Here is a 16,948-nt window from a genome sequence, read left to right as displayed (position 1 = left end):
CCTTCATAAGGAATATAACTTTTAAAAAATTATTATTAAGAAGCAACATATCTCCAGAACCTACCTACCTTGTTTCTGGCATTGTAGAAAATTTCATGACAAATTCAAAACTTGCTTTATATAATCCAAAAGATATATGCCAGATTGGAGATATTTAATTTTGATGTGTAATTGTACTGTGATAATACAGCTTTGCAGTGGCATTTAATATGTTAAAAAATCATCAATAGTCCCAAAACCATGGAGAAGCCATGTGCAGCATAGATTTCATGTTTCTTTGTCCAGAGAAACATTCAAGGGCAGGAGCCACCTCACCCAGCCATGGGCTTAAAATGTAAAAACAATTGCCATTGGGAATGAAAAGCATTCCACCCCAACTTCAAGGTAAGTCCTTGGAAGAGAATTATGGGAAAGAAAAATTATAATCTTGAAACGTTTTTCTTGTACCTGATCAGATAATTTTATCGATCTTGAATTCATTCAGTGATGAAAAGCATGTCTTGTAATGAGCCAATCACATGCATGTCCAGTAGCAAACTTTACTGACCTTCATGTTTTTATTTATAAAGTGGAATCATGCAATATTGCTAATTGAAAATGATAAATATGAGCATTTGGCACAATCTATGCCTCAGAAACTTGTGCAGAACTGAGTTGAATTTATACTCCTCCTTCCAAAAGTTATTCACAAGATTGAAAGGAAGTTGAAAATTGGGCCAATTTTGAATTGCATTGCAAACTATGCAAAGGATGGGATTTGAGGAAATACAAGGATCAAAAGCAATGCTAATCGGTGTGTGGAAAATGAGGAGTTACATGTGGAGTGGAAGAAAAAATTGTTTGTTTTCAGGTAAAAGTATGTAAAAACAAATCAAGTAATATTACATCATTCTTAAAAAAATATCGAGTGATTGTTCCTAATCACATATTGTAATGTTAATCATATGGTATGATTATGTAATACAAACAAGGTTCTAAGCAAAGTACATGCATATATATGTGTGTGTGAATATATAATGGATTTGTAGTAGCTCTGCAGAATCCTCTAACAGTTATAGACTCTGTGAAGGCTTTCGAAAAACCTTGAGAGGTCAACACACTAAATAAATTCATGAAGGTATGTACAAATTAAAGTGCAACCATGGAAAATCATGCATTGGCCAAACTTCTAGATCTCTCAAAGGTGGATTAGGGAAAAAAAAGAAGCAATACTGTTGTTTAGAGCAAATCTGATCAGCACCTGAACAAATTGATTTTGACAAATTCAAGATAAGCCAGGGAAAATAAGTACTTTCCTCAGCTGATACCAGAGGTGATCGAATTCGACAACACTATGGATGCCTTAAACAGGTAAGGATGGCTATCCCCTCTCCTCCACATTGAAACAAATTTTCTACAAAATGACCAAATACAGCGTAGCAGACCCAATGGCCAAGAGCAGCCCAAGAGCCTTATATATACAGTGAGCAAAAACTGTGCAGAATTAATTTGGACCTGAACATTCCATATTGAATAAAGTGCTATCCACCGGGATAGTAGTTTATTCAATACATTTGGAAAGAACCTTGAACCCTTAAGTCAATTTTAAGTGGTTAGGTACTCGAGGCCCAATTATCATTAATGTCATAGATATCAAGTGTTGCTTCCTTACAGAAGATCCTAGTGTCTTAATATCTCTCTATAGGATTGCTTGCTCTTCAAGTCTGACATCTCCTATCAGAAAATCTTATTTCTCCCTCTTTTTGGTAGTTCTATCATTCCTTCTAGATCGTCAGTTAACAAACATATCTTCCTTGGTAGAAATCTGATCCATTTTTCTTATTGGCTAAAATAGTTTAGAACTACTTTCTTCCTTCCTTTAATCAACACCACTTCATCTATAATCTCTGCATGAATGTGATGATAAGCACTGTCTTCCGTATTCAGCTTTGCAACCAATATATTTTTTTTCTTTATTGCTACTTTTAAAACCCTTCTTAAATCTAACTATATTGTTAAATCTTCCAATACTTAAAGATACTGACCATATTTCATCACCATATGAAAATCTGCCAAGAAAACACTTCACTTTCTCTTCCGTAATTTCGGCTTCATTTTATGCATTAAGTAATATCCTTTTCCTTTTAAGATCCTCCTTAGTCATCTAATTCCGTTTCTCTCCCGCTACACTTCTCTTTTCAGATACTTGTATATCATTTTATTCTTTGGTTCAACAACTCTTCATCCACAAAGACATAAAAGTATTCCCCCTTTCCAATAGTAATTATCGCAGTTCACTTTGAGTCTGCATTCCATTTTTGCCTGTCTTAATTGCATATTACATACAAATCCTATTCACTCTATGAAAACAAAATCATATTACCTGTGCATTTGACATATTTTATTTTTCTTCCATTAATGCTCACTTCCTTATCTCCCTCTCAGCTCTCTTCCAACATATCCTCCATGTAGACGTCAAACAGAGAGATAAAGGGACCCTGCCTCACGCCTCTTCCTATTTCAAATCACCTGTCCTGTTTCGACTGTCTTCCATGTACATTTTGGACTTCTGACTTACTCACCAGCTTATTTCCTCTTGCGCATAGAGTTCCATCATCTTTCTCATGTTACAAAGTTGCCCTTATTATATTCCTTTTAATCACCCCATATTTTCTCTGTATTAACGATCAGGATACTCGTGCTGTTCCCCTCACGTTTCTTTGATCCTTTTTGCTTTGCCAGAGGCGTCATTACAGTACTTAGGAGAATTCTTCAGTCATTCTCCACTTTTGCATAAACACACTGAACTATGCATGAAGAAATAGGGGCATGGGAATAATAATGAATTCTGAAATACATCAAATAGGAAAGTGACTAATAGAAAAAGCACAAATTTATTTTCGAAAGATTTCAGAAGTTATCATCCAAGTTTACTCTGGATTATGTTCAGATTGCCCGCTGAAAAAAGATTCTTCGTCGTCGAACACTCGATAGATTTGTAAAAATATTTTCTCTCTAGATTGCATCGGAGTATATATCGTTAATTTCAGTAAATTTTAAGAAATTTAAAAATATTTACATTAAGCTTGTTTGGAATGTTACCATATGCTCATGTCTACGCTAAATTCACTTACATCGAACACAAATTTCTCATATCAACGAAGTAGAATTTTTCATACGCTACGTCTTCTCCTTTTACCCATGAATCAAAGGGTCGATCATCATGGCAGACTTTGATGCAATATACGAGGAAGAAGAGGAAAATGAAGGAATTTTGGAAGACACCTACGTTACATTGGTGCCTGACCCCGTTGTTATTCGAGGAGCAGGGAATATGACTGTGTACGTGCATTTTGATTTTTTCTTAATTTCATTATCGAGGATATATCCTATCATTGTAACCTTGGGCAATGGTTTTATTGTGTTCCATTTATGGTAAGAAGTGAGTGAAAAATTAAGCCTTATTCATCGATCTTATTTATTAAGCCGATTGTACTGCGTATTTTTATTTCATTCTTTTTATTGCTTATCCAGTCCAAGTTCCATCCCCTCGTTTGAAATTAAAGGTAAATGTTCCGTATTAAGGCAATCAGCTGATTTTGTTTTGATGTCTTTTCCCATATACACAGCTGGTCTGACTGTTGCGTTTTTACTGGCGAAGAACTCTTGATCAAAATTTCATACAATGAAAGTATTGATTTTATCCCATTAAAATATTATTGTAGCCTGGTTAGCGAACTAATTACTTATGTGCTTAATTTGAATTTATTCGAAATGAATGACTCATTTGCTCTTGCGCGCAGTAATTTCGTATGATTTAAGGATAATAAAATGTTTTCTGCGTTGGATTTGTGAAGCATGCAATTCGTTCTAATCTTGAATTAAATTTTGGAAGATATAAAATCTTACATTCACCAGAAACGCAGCGAAAAGTACGTGAAGAGATCTTCGTCCAAATGCATGAAATGAGTAGGAATTAGTCGACTTTATTTTATTTCAGTTGACATTAAATAAATGCTTACTCTGTATTATAAAATATCGCTGGCGGAATTCCCATTTTTGTTTATTTTGTCATGGCGATGGTACAACTACCGATGCTTTTTCATAGATGTCGATGACGAAATGTTATTTAAATTATGACCACCTTGTAAAGTAAGTTAGTGTTTTAAAGGATTTGACCATGAAAGAATACATCATTGTATTATTCCTCCATGGATGTGGTTATATTATGTGCAAGCTGGAGTGTCACTTGTACAAAATAGTCACAAATGCCGAAATTGAAATTTTGTTTTTTGGCCCATGTAACCTATCATTGTTTACAAAAAATAAATTGCAAAAGAAATAATGATTACTTCGTAAAACTATATGAAATGAAATTTTTCACGTCCCATCAATCATGGTTATGCTGCCCATGATGTGTTGATCAGAGCGGTTTTGAAGAGATTTTCTAGTTTCTGTACTATAACATCTAGCACCCATTTTTTTCTAATCGCGGTCGTTGATGAAGTTGAAGGTTTTGTAAGCATTGTCTGCTGTTGATAGTGATTTATTAATATGCAAATTATTGTGGAAAATAACGTATTTAGTTGTACTTTTAATCCTATTATAATGATTTTAAAGAAATTTAGTGCTCTTGGTTATTAATTACACTCGAGTCTTACTTGTTCTTGGTTCCTCTCTCTAAATGATGAGACTTCCGCAAAATTTGACTGGTCATCCGATCTATCTCCGCAGTCTTTATCATAATTGCTTAAATAGTTACGGTTCAGTATTTATCGACATAATATTGTTTGTAATTGCCAATAGAACTCGCCAAATGGTTGATTAATTTGTATTTTTTGTACAATTGATGTATTTTAAATAATGCTGATATTCTATTTCTGGGAAATGCTTTTACCAGGGCTTGCAAACACCTCGGTTTTAGCCAGTTTTACCTATGGATAAAGGTAAAATTTGAAGTGGTGCAAAAATATTTAAGGCTTTTTCTCCATATTCTCAGAAATTACAACAAAATCAACTTCAGAGTTATAGTATTGACATGGGAGGCTTGCCATATGTGCATGTGTTGAAATGTGCTTACAATGAAAGCCACCCTAATCAAACTACTGTCTATAATTACATTTAATGGACCCCTGGTGATTTGCATTCAATCTTCTTAAACCAAGATTTCATATTTACATTGGGGAAGTAAAGGAATATAAGTCTTAAAAATTTATATTTGATAAATAGACCATAGTTATTTAGTAATTACGATTATGGTATTATGCTCAGTCCTAGTCCTTTTCATAAATCTTGCTAACTATTGTAAAACAGAAGTATTAATCCTAGTATACCATGGTGTATTTGAGTCCATAGCTCGATATGGCATCATCTGCTAGAGGAGTTCAGCACTTGGAAACATCAATAGAATACTCACCCTTCAAAAACATGCATTAAGGGTTATATTTAAACTTAATGCAAGAAAATCCTGCAGGGAGTATTTCAAATGTCACAAAATCATGACCATTCCCTGTATACATACGTATAATGTGATTCTGTATGCCTGCCCCAAAACCCCTCCTCTGGTCAGAAATAGGGATGTTCACAAGTACGAAACCAGGAGTAAGGATTATCTTCATAATAGCCATTGACGAGTAGCAGTACTACAAAAAACCCAGAGGTTTCAGGAAAACTGCTCTTTAATTGACTTCCTGAAGAGCTAAAACAAATATTTCCTCAAAAAAAAATGAATTCAAAAAATATTGAAAGGCTTCTTTGTAAATAACGTTTTTTATAGTGTCCAAGAATACATAGAAATAGCCAATACAAGGAAATCTGTTTTTAAAATCTTTAATACCTATATATTTCATGAACATTATTATTCTTATGAATTTGTATGTATGTAAATCTAATGTACCTGTAAATTTAATTGAATCTTTAATGAAGCCCATACAATTATGTATTGTTCTATGGCGAATAATTATATCTATCATTTAAACTAAGATTTAAAAAAATCAGAAGAGTTCATTACGCTATGTAGTTTAAAAAAGTGTCGAGCATTCATTCATTATCACTCATTCCAACAAATTTGCCTCAGGTTAAAATTTAGATATGGCAAGATATAACTTTTTTTACGTTTCCTTTTCAGTTTTCTTTTTGTCATCATTTAATGTCCGGATGCAAAATAATGCTTCCCTATTGAATTTCAGAGAGATTGAATAATTTACCCTACACCCAAATCCAACTAGCATCATTTTCTGTTAAGTATTCCTCCAAAGTAAATATATCACAATGTCTTTTTTTTCAAAAATAGCTTTCAAAATAATTTAGTTGTGAATGGGTTGAGGTTAATTCACATTTTTGCATGCTGAAGCCTGTAATATTCTCCAAAAAAAGAGTTCAGCATGGCTATGTCAGTCATAGGAAAAGATGAAGTGAGTGAAAATGCTTATGCACCAATTGCCAGCATCCATTACTCTCTTGCACACTACTCCATGAGAAAACTGATCTGCTTCCCTATTGAATTTCAGAGAGATTGAATAATTTACCCTACACCCAAATCCAACTAACATCATTTTCTGTTAAGTATTCCTCCAAAGTAAATATATCACAATGTCTTTTTTTTTCAAAATAGCTTTCAAAATAATTTAGTTGTGAATGGGTTGAGGTTAATTCACACTTTGAAAAATGAATTCAAAAAATATTGAAAGGCTTCTAAATGGTTGTAGAGAACATTCCTTCTCAACAGCTCACAATGAAAGGTCCGGTGGAGTAATTGGCAGTTACCTACATAATGTAAACATATGTAGGAAGGATTTATTTTTTAAAGTTGTGGTAAAAACCCTTCATTGTAGGAATTTAGGATATTTTGTTTTCAACATCAAGTGCACATTTTTACAATCTCCACAGCTTTTTTGGGAAGCTGATTGGGGTAGAATCAAGCCTTTAATGATGCTGAATTATTTTTCAATGTTCTTGTGTGATGGTTAACCATTTCAGTTCTGGCATAAACTCCAAGTTAAGGGTTGGGTGAGTCCAGAGAAGATAATGCTGATAATAGCAGTGTTATGCATTCATGAGATTCTGGTGAAATGCAATGTTCTGTCTTAAAAACAAATATAACTTTGTAATAAGGAGTGAGACATAATACATCCCAAACTATAAACTTGTTGTTACAAGTAATGCAGGCACAACAATTTCAAGAAATCTTAGATTGATGAAATAATTTAGAATATTTTATACTTCTTATTCGGGCAACAATGAAAAAATGTTATGCATTTGCAATCCATTTCCAAGGCATCATTTCTCTGTAGCTATGAGGACGCTTCATCTCCAATTCTCTATCTGGATTACATTACAGCATTTTACCAATGAATAAAGCCAGGCAGAAGTGATTTTGTTCTTGTTAAAATATGAAATTATAATCCTCTTACCGTAGATATACTTTTGGCAACATACCTGTATTACTGGTGTAGTTTTTGTAGTCATGCATTTGTAATTATTATACATATTTGGATTATAAAAGAGTATGAATTTATGGCTCACAGATTTTCCATTTTTTAAGTCATGTTCCTGATATTTGTATTCTAGCTGTCATGACTTTCATAGAATTAAACTTATTTCCCTTTGGCAGTAAATTATTTCTTATCTTCAGTATACTCTATGCATTAAACCCCTGTAGGATGTAAAGTGTAGTATATACTGCAAACCATAAGCTGAGGTGGAGTTACCCTACAGCAAATAAGTTTTCCTAAAATGTATTTACTCTTACAGTTTTGGACTCAGCAATAGATTTGACACAGAGTTTCCCCCGGGGCTGGTTTCCCGAGTTGCACCTGAGGAGCTGGAAGAGACAGTCGGGCGTGTCAATGCTCTTCTTCGCAAAACACTTCCCGTCAATGCTCGCTGGCTCTTCTGTGGTTGTGTTTGCTGTTGTTGTACATTGGGATGTTCATTGTGGCCAGTGCTCTGTTTATCAAAACGGGTATGGTAAATGTTTCAACCAATCTAAGAACATTTTGTCCATATGCTCTGTAAAAACGAGGCTTTACAGTGTAGATATAGAAAAATGTGTTAAATTACACTCTGGTTTCTATAAAAGGATTATTTAAGTGTATGTTATTTTAAGTGTACTTAATTTTTGTTGCTATTGTGCCTTGATGTAGATATGCGATGACATTTTAGTGTTACATCATCAAAATGCATCTGATCATTCAATTTTTGTATCATAGCAGTTTTGTAACCCAAGTAACTTTTCTTGATTTTAGACTCAGCATTCAATAGAAAAGCTTCTGGAGTGGGAAAATAGCCATCTATACCACAAACTTGGTCTCCATTGGAGGCTTGCAAAACAACGTTGCGACTCCTCTTCAATGATGGAATATGTAAGTTTATGCCTCCATGTTTATTATCTTTTGCCACAAACATATACAATTTTTGGTCCTTGCTCTGGTGATTTTTCCCTGGAAATGGAATATTCCCCAAGTTCTTTATGATGAGTAGGTCAGAATTAGTAATTAAATTTGGATAAAAGTTATATATGTTACAAATCAATGCATATAGTGCTTATGAAATGTGTTGGAGGGAATCACTTGACCTTCAAGTCAGTACTCCATGTGGTGTTGCAGCTATGCTAGTTCTATGGCTACCTGAACTGTATGCAATGGAATAAGATGGATGCACCCCAATAATGCAGTATAATATGGAAGAGATGACAATTTTTCATCAAGCTAAAGCATATCTATGTATTTGAAAGCCATGACTCTTTCATGATAGTTGAAAAAATTTTTAATGAATTTTAATTTTTGTTAATTTGATTTTACTTTATACTGATGTGCATAATCTCAATCAGCTATCAAAATTAGGATTTTGCATGAGCCCAACTTTTGGAACCCATGTGAGCATCCTATTATGTGCACTGTTGAAATATAAATAGAAGTCACTCTTTCCAACGGAAACAAAAATAACCAAGTTCAAACCTTGGGCTAGCTTTTTATTGATTAAATTTTTAAAAGCAGAGAGTACATTTATGAAGAAAATATTTACTTGGTCACATCCAGCTGGTGAAACTCATTGGTGTACCTACCTTCTCTGCTCATCTCTACCCATCTCTGCCATCATGCAAGACTGCTTGAGTGAATTCCTCTTTACCTGTGAAAATCACAAGTGCACATAGTTAATGTTTATGTTGCGAGATAAAATGAAAAGTGTTAAACCTACAGTGAGAGTCAAATGACAAACACTGTTAGCAGATACCAGTGTTTTCAGAAGTTTTTATTTTTATTGCATGTTATATTTCACTCAATATGACTAAAGCCTTACTTTGATTTGATCTACAGGTTCTCCTGGTGGAATTTATTCCCAAGATACCTATATATAGGCCGGACTGAAAAAGAATTCTAGTGAAATGATAGGCTTCAGCCTTAAGCTTTACTAATGGATTAGGAGTTTTTGGGACAAGTTTGTTTAAATCATGTGCAGTAAAAATTCCATTGCTCTTGGTTTAAAATATTGGAAATGTGTTTCACCACCAGAAGCTAGAATGTACATGGTGCCAGGTGATTTATGACATCATACTTGAAGATTAAGGTGCTTAGTGCAAAGTCGCTCAAGTTAACCCGCACTGACGTATTAAGAATGTGACTTATTTGAAGTATGAGAAATTATGTGAAGAATACATTTATTACAAGTGGTGCGTGTGGATTTATTTTCTTTGTGAAAAGAGATGGTCACTCGAAGGGTAAATGAGGAGTTTTGAAACTACATAATGGATCAAGGTATCTATTGTTGTGTAGAGATTAGGTGCATGTATGTATCATCACTGAGAAGTTATGAAGACCTACACATTTTTTTAGGGCTTTGTAAAGTTAAAGTAAGTAATGAAAATAACTTTTTATGAAGTTATAGCTACGCTGCCACAATTGGATTTAATGAATGGTAAAATGGGATGTGTGAAATTTATTTGTGGTATAATTATGATTGTTACATGAACAAATGATATTAACTCAAGACTTGTTTACAGCAATTCTTGAAAAGAAACTGGGAATCTGCTGCTGCCTTTTTAAAGGTGCATTTATGTTGATTACACTCAAAATAGACTTTTTGTATCTTTGTCATGCACATGGTAAACACTTAATTTGATGTTCTGTGCCTCTTACCTGTTTTTAATCTTTGATATGTGAATTTGGCTGAGTCAGGTTGATGGTGAACGGGCTTCCCTGTAATGTTCAAGTTTGTCATTAGTTGAGACAGAATACTTTTAAGGTGTGCCTGTGCTTCTTTGTGCTCAATGAAATTAAATATATAAGAAGGCAAATGTAGAAAGCCTTTTTTTTTGCAATTGCTTCTGCATGCAGTAATGCCTTTGGACAATTCACATTAAGTGGGTTACATGCAATAGCTTGTGTACTTAATACATTAGTTTTATTTTTTAAATTTTACATGTACCTCATTTGTGATGTAGCCTATAGTTTTGCCTGTGTAACCCTCCACCGGTACTACTGATCCATAAGAATCCCTCCATTCCTATCATCTGACGTGCAACTAGTATACACATTCACATAGACTTGAAACTTGGTTAAGCAAAAGGTGCAGTTTGTGACAATATTGATACGGTTGAAATTTGAATTTGTAGAGACAATTATGTGGTGGAGCTTTTCAGTGAATCATATGACATATCCCATTAAATATTTTAAATGAGGGATTTGCATGTGGCTTTATAAGCCTTTGAGGTGCATTAAACTTGTAGGTTAAATTTGCCAATATATTTTTATCTTAAACAATACTTCTGATAACCTGCCTAAAAGACATTCACGTAGTAAATTTTAGCGAGTCTCCAAAAAATAAAGGAGAAAAAGAGACCGTCCAACCCCTCTCCGCTTCTTCTCTTTCATGGATACATATGTTTTGAAAAGTATCCAGGTTGTTTTTCCATTATTTATTTCCTTTCTCTCCTTGAAAGAGGTCTAATGATGTTTCATCCTCGTAGCCATTACTCCTAAAGTCAGCATTCATTTTATGGCCAAAGCTTTTATATGTTATGGAATCATATGAAGTCTTATCATGTGTGCAGTTGGTAACAAGCCTTGATCGTAATTAAATCTTTTTCATAATCACTGAGGATGGAGATGGGATAGTGCGGTTTCTTCAACAGCTCTTGAGTTTTTTAAATGTCATCAAAAATTTATGACAGTGGGAATTTGGTTGGGAATTGATGTATGTAAATCTATGAGTTTTTTTAGAACTAATAGATTAGAATATAAGTATCTGTTTTCTGTCTCACATAAACTCTTGCACAAGTAGGTTTTGATGGAAAAGCAGTTTGCTGTGAATATGCTGATTTTTAGTTATCCTCAGATTTTTGAGGCTTTGGACACATTACGCTTTCAATGTGGCTTGATATCTCATGACAAATGTATTCCAAAATGAAAGCAGTAAAATACTGCAAGCAATGCAATCATTTATTCTTGCAAGGAAGTCTTGAGATGCAAGAAAATTAATATTTGTTGAAACAAAATACTCAATTTCAGTTTGTATACTTGGGTTACACCGTGGATTCAAATTTTTCCATTTTAATGCTGGTCATTAAGAATAAACCTTGAACTCTCCACTCAACCTGTCTGATTTCTTTAAAATTAGTTGATTTTTTATTTAAACAAATATTCGCAACCCTCAGGAAAATTTCACATGTGTAGTGTGAGCTTTAAATAAAATAGACATATGTTTTGTTAAGCTTTTCTTTATATAAATATATCTATCTATGTGTATGTAGGAAGACATAATTTGCATATACGTGTTATTGGACATGTCTGTGCTGATTGTATTTTACTTAGTACAAACTGTGGAATCTCATGTTTAGTGTTAAGATGGCAATATATTCTCATGTATTTATGTTTTTGTCTATTGTGCACAGATATCAATTATTATAAAGATTAATGCCTCTATTAGGTATTGATGCTGTTCCAAACTAGATAATGGATTATTGCCCAAATGAAAACTCAAAAATAATTATTTTTACACAAACAATGAAATTTACAGTTTATTCATGGTAATACCTTGTTGTTACGTGATGAAAGACTGAGTGTGGGCATTGCTCTAGAATTTCATTTGGAGATGAGACACATTGCTTTCAGACACTTAAATGAAGCTTTAATGAAATGAAAACTTAGTGATTGATATGAACACATAACTGATTGGAATCCAGTGTTTAAGTCAGTAGTGATAACTCCTGTTCCCATTTGTTAACATTATTATTGTTATCAAACTGCAGAAAATTCCAAGGATTTTGTTTTGACTGTGTGTTCATAACATATAGTATTGGCTGCAAAATTCTCCCTTTGCATTAATCAGCTTCACTGTTATTAAGTAGAGTTTTTAATTCTAAGGAAAATTTTGAGATATTTTTTCTATTATATAATTTCTGTTATATAATTCCTGTTACAAATGTTGATTGTTCTTTTAACAATGCACTGGAAATTTGGCCCATTTTTATCTTAATCCCTCATTAATGAATTTGACCATTCAATGGAATTTGTTTTTGATGGTTGATTGTTAATGTCATGGGAGTTGAGAAATCATCTTAGTTAGAAAACAAAATTTTATGTTTTCTTTTCTGGACTCATCATTGTAATATTGTTAAAGTATTTTCATGATGATTGCCCCCAATGTGTATATGTCATCATTTCACCCAATTCTGAAGTTGAGCTTATGATCTGCTTACCTCTCAGATTGATCAAGGGAATAGCTTATGCAAAATTATTAGTTGTAGTATCCGTTAGGGACATGAAACTTTGATTATGCTGCTTATGTTCATGAGCGCATATTCATGGATCCCAATTAATCATTTTATGTCATATATTATTGATATTTTAATGTTTGTGAACAAATATTTTCAAGGTTAATTACTGACAATGCCATTTCAGTGTAGGGATGTTAAATTATTTTGATGTCACACATTGTTGTATGGCTTCACAATCATCCCTCTACTGCTGAAACATTAAACTTTGTTGCAGTTTAAGGTTTATTTACCTGTAAATGATTTTTGTATAGTTAGAGACAACCATTATAGTTTCTGGTGAATCTTAGTTCTCCTTTCAGTCATCATATTTTGTCATTTATCACAATTTATAATTATCAAATAGGTGCTGGACTCATCTTATTGATTCAGCTTTCGGCACAGTTTCGATATGTCTTTTGCAGTCTTTTACAGAACATGGCAGAATAAATGGCCTGCTCAGGTGAAATGGCTGTGTGCTAATGTGACATGAGAGTGCCTTGAGTTACCCCTGAGAGAACACACCATTTTATGGAAAGCAGTTAGGCATGTGTGGGAAAATTATGTTTTTCTCTTACTTGCCCTTGCAAACTTATTCTGCAGTCTGACATTTGAAGTGAATTTCTCACTACTTGCCTACTTATGAACATATTGAATCATGTGGACATTTAGCAGTGATAGCAGCTATGATAGCAATTTGTGCAAGACCTCTCGAGCAAAATTAACTAAATTTTTAATTTATGATGTCACGCAATATTACTGATAAGTGTTAGTTTGCTTGTATGTCTATTCTATATGTCCAACTGCTAAATTACCCTGAGTTGTTGGTATCATTTGAACGCCATTAAGTGTGAAGTGATACCATTTGGTTCATTAATTTCCAAAGTGAACAGACATTAATGCTTCACTTTCAAATTTTTATAGAACTGGCTTTTTGAAATGTTTCACTCCATGCAAATGTATAAAGTTGATTCTTTGTCCAACTACTTGCAGTTTTAGTGAAAATCTCCATCAAGGGAGAAGGTTGAGTTTGTATATTACAGTGTAGATAGAGCACTTCAGTGCATGGAAGGTTGCCTGCATTGAACAAATTGGAGGGAGTTCCCAGATAGCAGAAATATTTGTATATTATGCAAGTGCAATTTATGTCAAGCTCTTGCTGTTGCCTATAACAATAAAGATATTTTTGTAAATATGTTTATTTTTTAATCATCACTGAACTATGGAAACCTTTTGAGATTGATATTGATGTAATGGTGGAGGACTGGATCGCCGCTATTTAGCCTGGTGAAAAATTGCCATGGTCCAAAGTAAAATCATGTTTGGGATAAGAAACTAGCAGGTTAATGTTTTAGTTGCAAGTCAGTATAACCGGAAAGGCTAGACTTAGCAAAAATAGTGTCTGCATATTAATATTATGCACAAAAAATTGATTGATAAATTTGAATAAATTTTACAATGTAAAAAGAATGCACTTCAACTGGGACTCCAATCTGGTTCTCTCTATTACCTTTGTAAGAGGGCACCTTGGTTGCTTAATTGGTTTTAGGACTTGACTGGAAATCAGCAGCAGAAGACTCCATTAAAGTATTTATCATGGTGGCATCACCCGCAGTTCCTTGAGTTGATAAAGTTATCTTATAAAAAGATAAAAGTTATTTAGTTAGCTACAAATCTGTTTCTTTAAGCTCAAAATATTCAGGTTTAAATAATAGTGTTCTTTAAAAATGTATCTTGTTGAAGAATTAGTTCACATAAAAATGCATTCTTAATCACACTTGCTCCAGTGCTCCCAAAAAATGTAGTTAATACAAGTACCCATTCAATTATTATATGCTGTCAATGAAGAATTTTCAGTGTTCTTGTTTGTAATCATTTGGATATCCATATTTAATATCCCTATCCTATTCCTGCCCTTTCGTAGTTTGGCGAATGTTCTCCCCTCTATTACAGTTTTCAGCATCCCACTGCTGAACAATACGCCCTTCATTCATTTTTCCTCCCTCCTTAAGATTTCTCCCAACTAACCCTTCTCATCGCCCACCACTTCCTCATTTGTTTTCTTCTTGGTCCACTTCACCTTCTCCATTCTTCTCCACACTCACACTTCAAAAGCCTCCAATCTACATCTATCTTCCTGCTTCAATGACCACATTTCCGTGCCGTACATAGCTACTCTCCATATCAAAGTTTTTACGAGTCTTTTCTTAACATCCTTACTCAACGTCCCTGTCATCAACTTCTTCCTCCTTGTGAAAGCCTCTCTGCCTAGTGCAATTCTCCTCCTTACGTCCATACTACTTTGACATTGTTGGTCCTAAACACTTCGGCAATACGTAAACTGTTCTAACTGCTCTAGTTTTTGCCCTATTATTTTAATGTTTAGCTTAGCCTTTTTCTTTCTAGAAAATCGCATAACCTTTGTTTTATTAATATTGATTCTCATCCCATACTTGTCGCACTGAAATTCCAATTCACTCAGCAATGCTTGCAACCCCTTGGCTGACTGACAAACTAAAGCTTGGTCATCAGCCAACCTAACTGATTTTACGAATTCCCCTACGACTTTCATTCCTACCTCAAGTTCTTCATGTGCCTCTTTAATCATTTCCTCCACATATACGTTGAGCAGCACTGGTGATAATGGATTACCCTAATTTACACCTCTTGCCAACACTGCCCATCTGGACACTCCGTTCCCCCTGTTTGTTACAACTAGTTGTATATCCTATCGACTTATTCCTCCTAATGATTGCTTGGTGGCATGTATACCTGAAAAATGACCGAGTTTGTTGGTTCTGCTTTTATCTCCACTAGTAATATTCTATCCATTGCTTACCTCTTTATTCAATATTATGGCAACCCTTAATTGGCTCTTGTCGGCGGTGTATTTTATTTGATATCTATCACTCCAATAATCTCTGCTATCCTTCCATCTCACCTTGCATCAACCTAAAATATCTATATTTCCTCTTTCCATATCTCACCACTTATTTTCCTGTCCTCAACACTGTCCTAACATTCCAAGTTCCTATTCTAACTAATTTGTTTTCTCCTTCTGCGTCTTCTGTCCTGCTTCTGTCAGTTTTCCTTTGCAAGTGTTTTGTGAGATGAGGATCGCGGAAGCCTTGCCTCTCCCGCTGCGGGGAATGACCCACGGCCAATTGGGCCAAGTCCCATGGTTGCCAGGACTCATACTCTCTATACCGTCCATCATTATATTCTTGGGAATGATAATTGAGGTGGTTTCCCATTGCCTTGGGGTCAGATGCTTTTGCAGCCGGCTGCTAACCTTCGACCTATTTTGCATGGGTGAACCTACCATGAGCAATTATGATTGCTCCCGCCAGCACAGCTCTAGGGGTCATTGGGACACACAAGCCCTTCACCACGTCATTGTTGTAGTCTATGGGAAGGATATTAAATATAAATAAACATATATTTTTCATGAAAGTTTTGTTCAAAACAATTGGCTTACATACTAAGGATACCTGTCAAATTTGGGGTTGAACAATAAATCATTAATTTTTCACAAATTATCTTTTAAAAGTATCTAGAAATACCTATTTAGAAAATATTTTTTCTTTAGGATATTATATGTTCATGATTAAGTTTAGTACAGCTGAACTTCATGCAGTACACTAAATTGATTTCACATTGGTAGATTCATCCAGAAATTGTATGGATACCGGTTTAAGTTTCAGTGAATGGTGAGAGGAAGAAAGATTTGGCCACATTTAAGGTAACTTGCAGAAGTAGTTGATCATTAGAAGCTACAGTTAAAGACGGAGTGTAATTCTTATTGAACATTGATCTACAAGTGAGAAATCAGTAATTAATTGACCGGATTTAACCTTAATTTGCATTGGAGAGATGGGGCTTTGAATTCCAGAGTCCTGTATGATTTTCCGTATTCCCATTATTTTTATTCCCAGGTTTCAAAATCTTAGGTTGTTATAAAAATATTTGGCTGTATTAATCAAGTTTCTACAGTCTTCTGAAGTGCTTATATTTTAGTTGCAATTTAATACCTGCAGCAATGAGCCACAAAACACTTGCAAAGAAAAAGTGACAGAAGCAGGACAGAAGACGCAGAAAAATAATCTCCTGCAGCAATGAGCCAGGTCCATAATATAAGCTGAGAGATAACAAATCTCATTATTTACCCATGTTTTATTAATAATTGCAGGAACCACCCTCATATAAAGAATTGAGCTG

The 16,948-nt window shown here is 34.2% G+C and overlaps 1 protein-coding gene across 1 annotated transcript; it reads left to right on the top strand.

Annotated features, from left to right (window-relative positions):
* Nucleotides 1-3,202: 3,202 nt before the first annotated feature.
* Nucleotides 3,203-13,919, top strand: LOC139690401 (cysteine-rich hydrophobic domain-containing protein 2). Its single transcript, XM_071587837.1, has 4 exons — nt 3,203-3,321; nt 7,732-7,942; nt 8,226-8,342; nt 9,297-13,919. Exons 1-4 carry the CDS (start codon nt 3,203-3,205, stop codon nt 9,345-9,347), a joined length of 498 nt encoding a protein of 165 aa, XP_071443938.1. The 3' UTR covers nt 9,348-13,919.
* The last annotated feature ends 3,029 nt before the right edge of the window (nt 13,920-16,948 follow it).

The sequence above is a fragment of the Hetaerina americana genome, unplaced genomic scaffold (genome assembly GCF_022747635.1).
Source record: "Hetaerina americana unplaced genomic scaffold, ioHetAmer1.1.p SCAF_3, whole genome shotgun sequence".
NCBI classification, from domain to species: domain Eukaryota; kingdom Metazoa; phylum Arthropoda; class Insecta; order Odonata; family Calopterygidae; genus Hetaerina; species Hetaerina americana.
The sequence above is the reverse complement of the archived record's forward strand: the minus strand, read 5'-3'. Positions and strand labels throughout refer to the sequence as shown.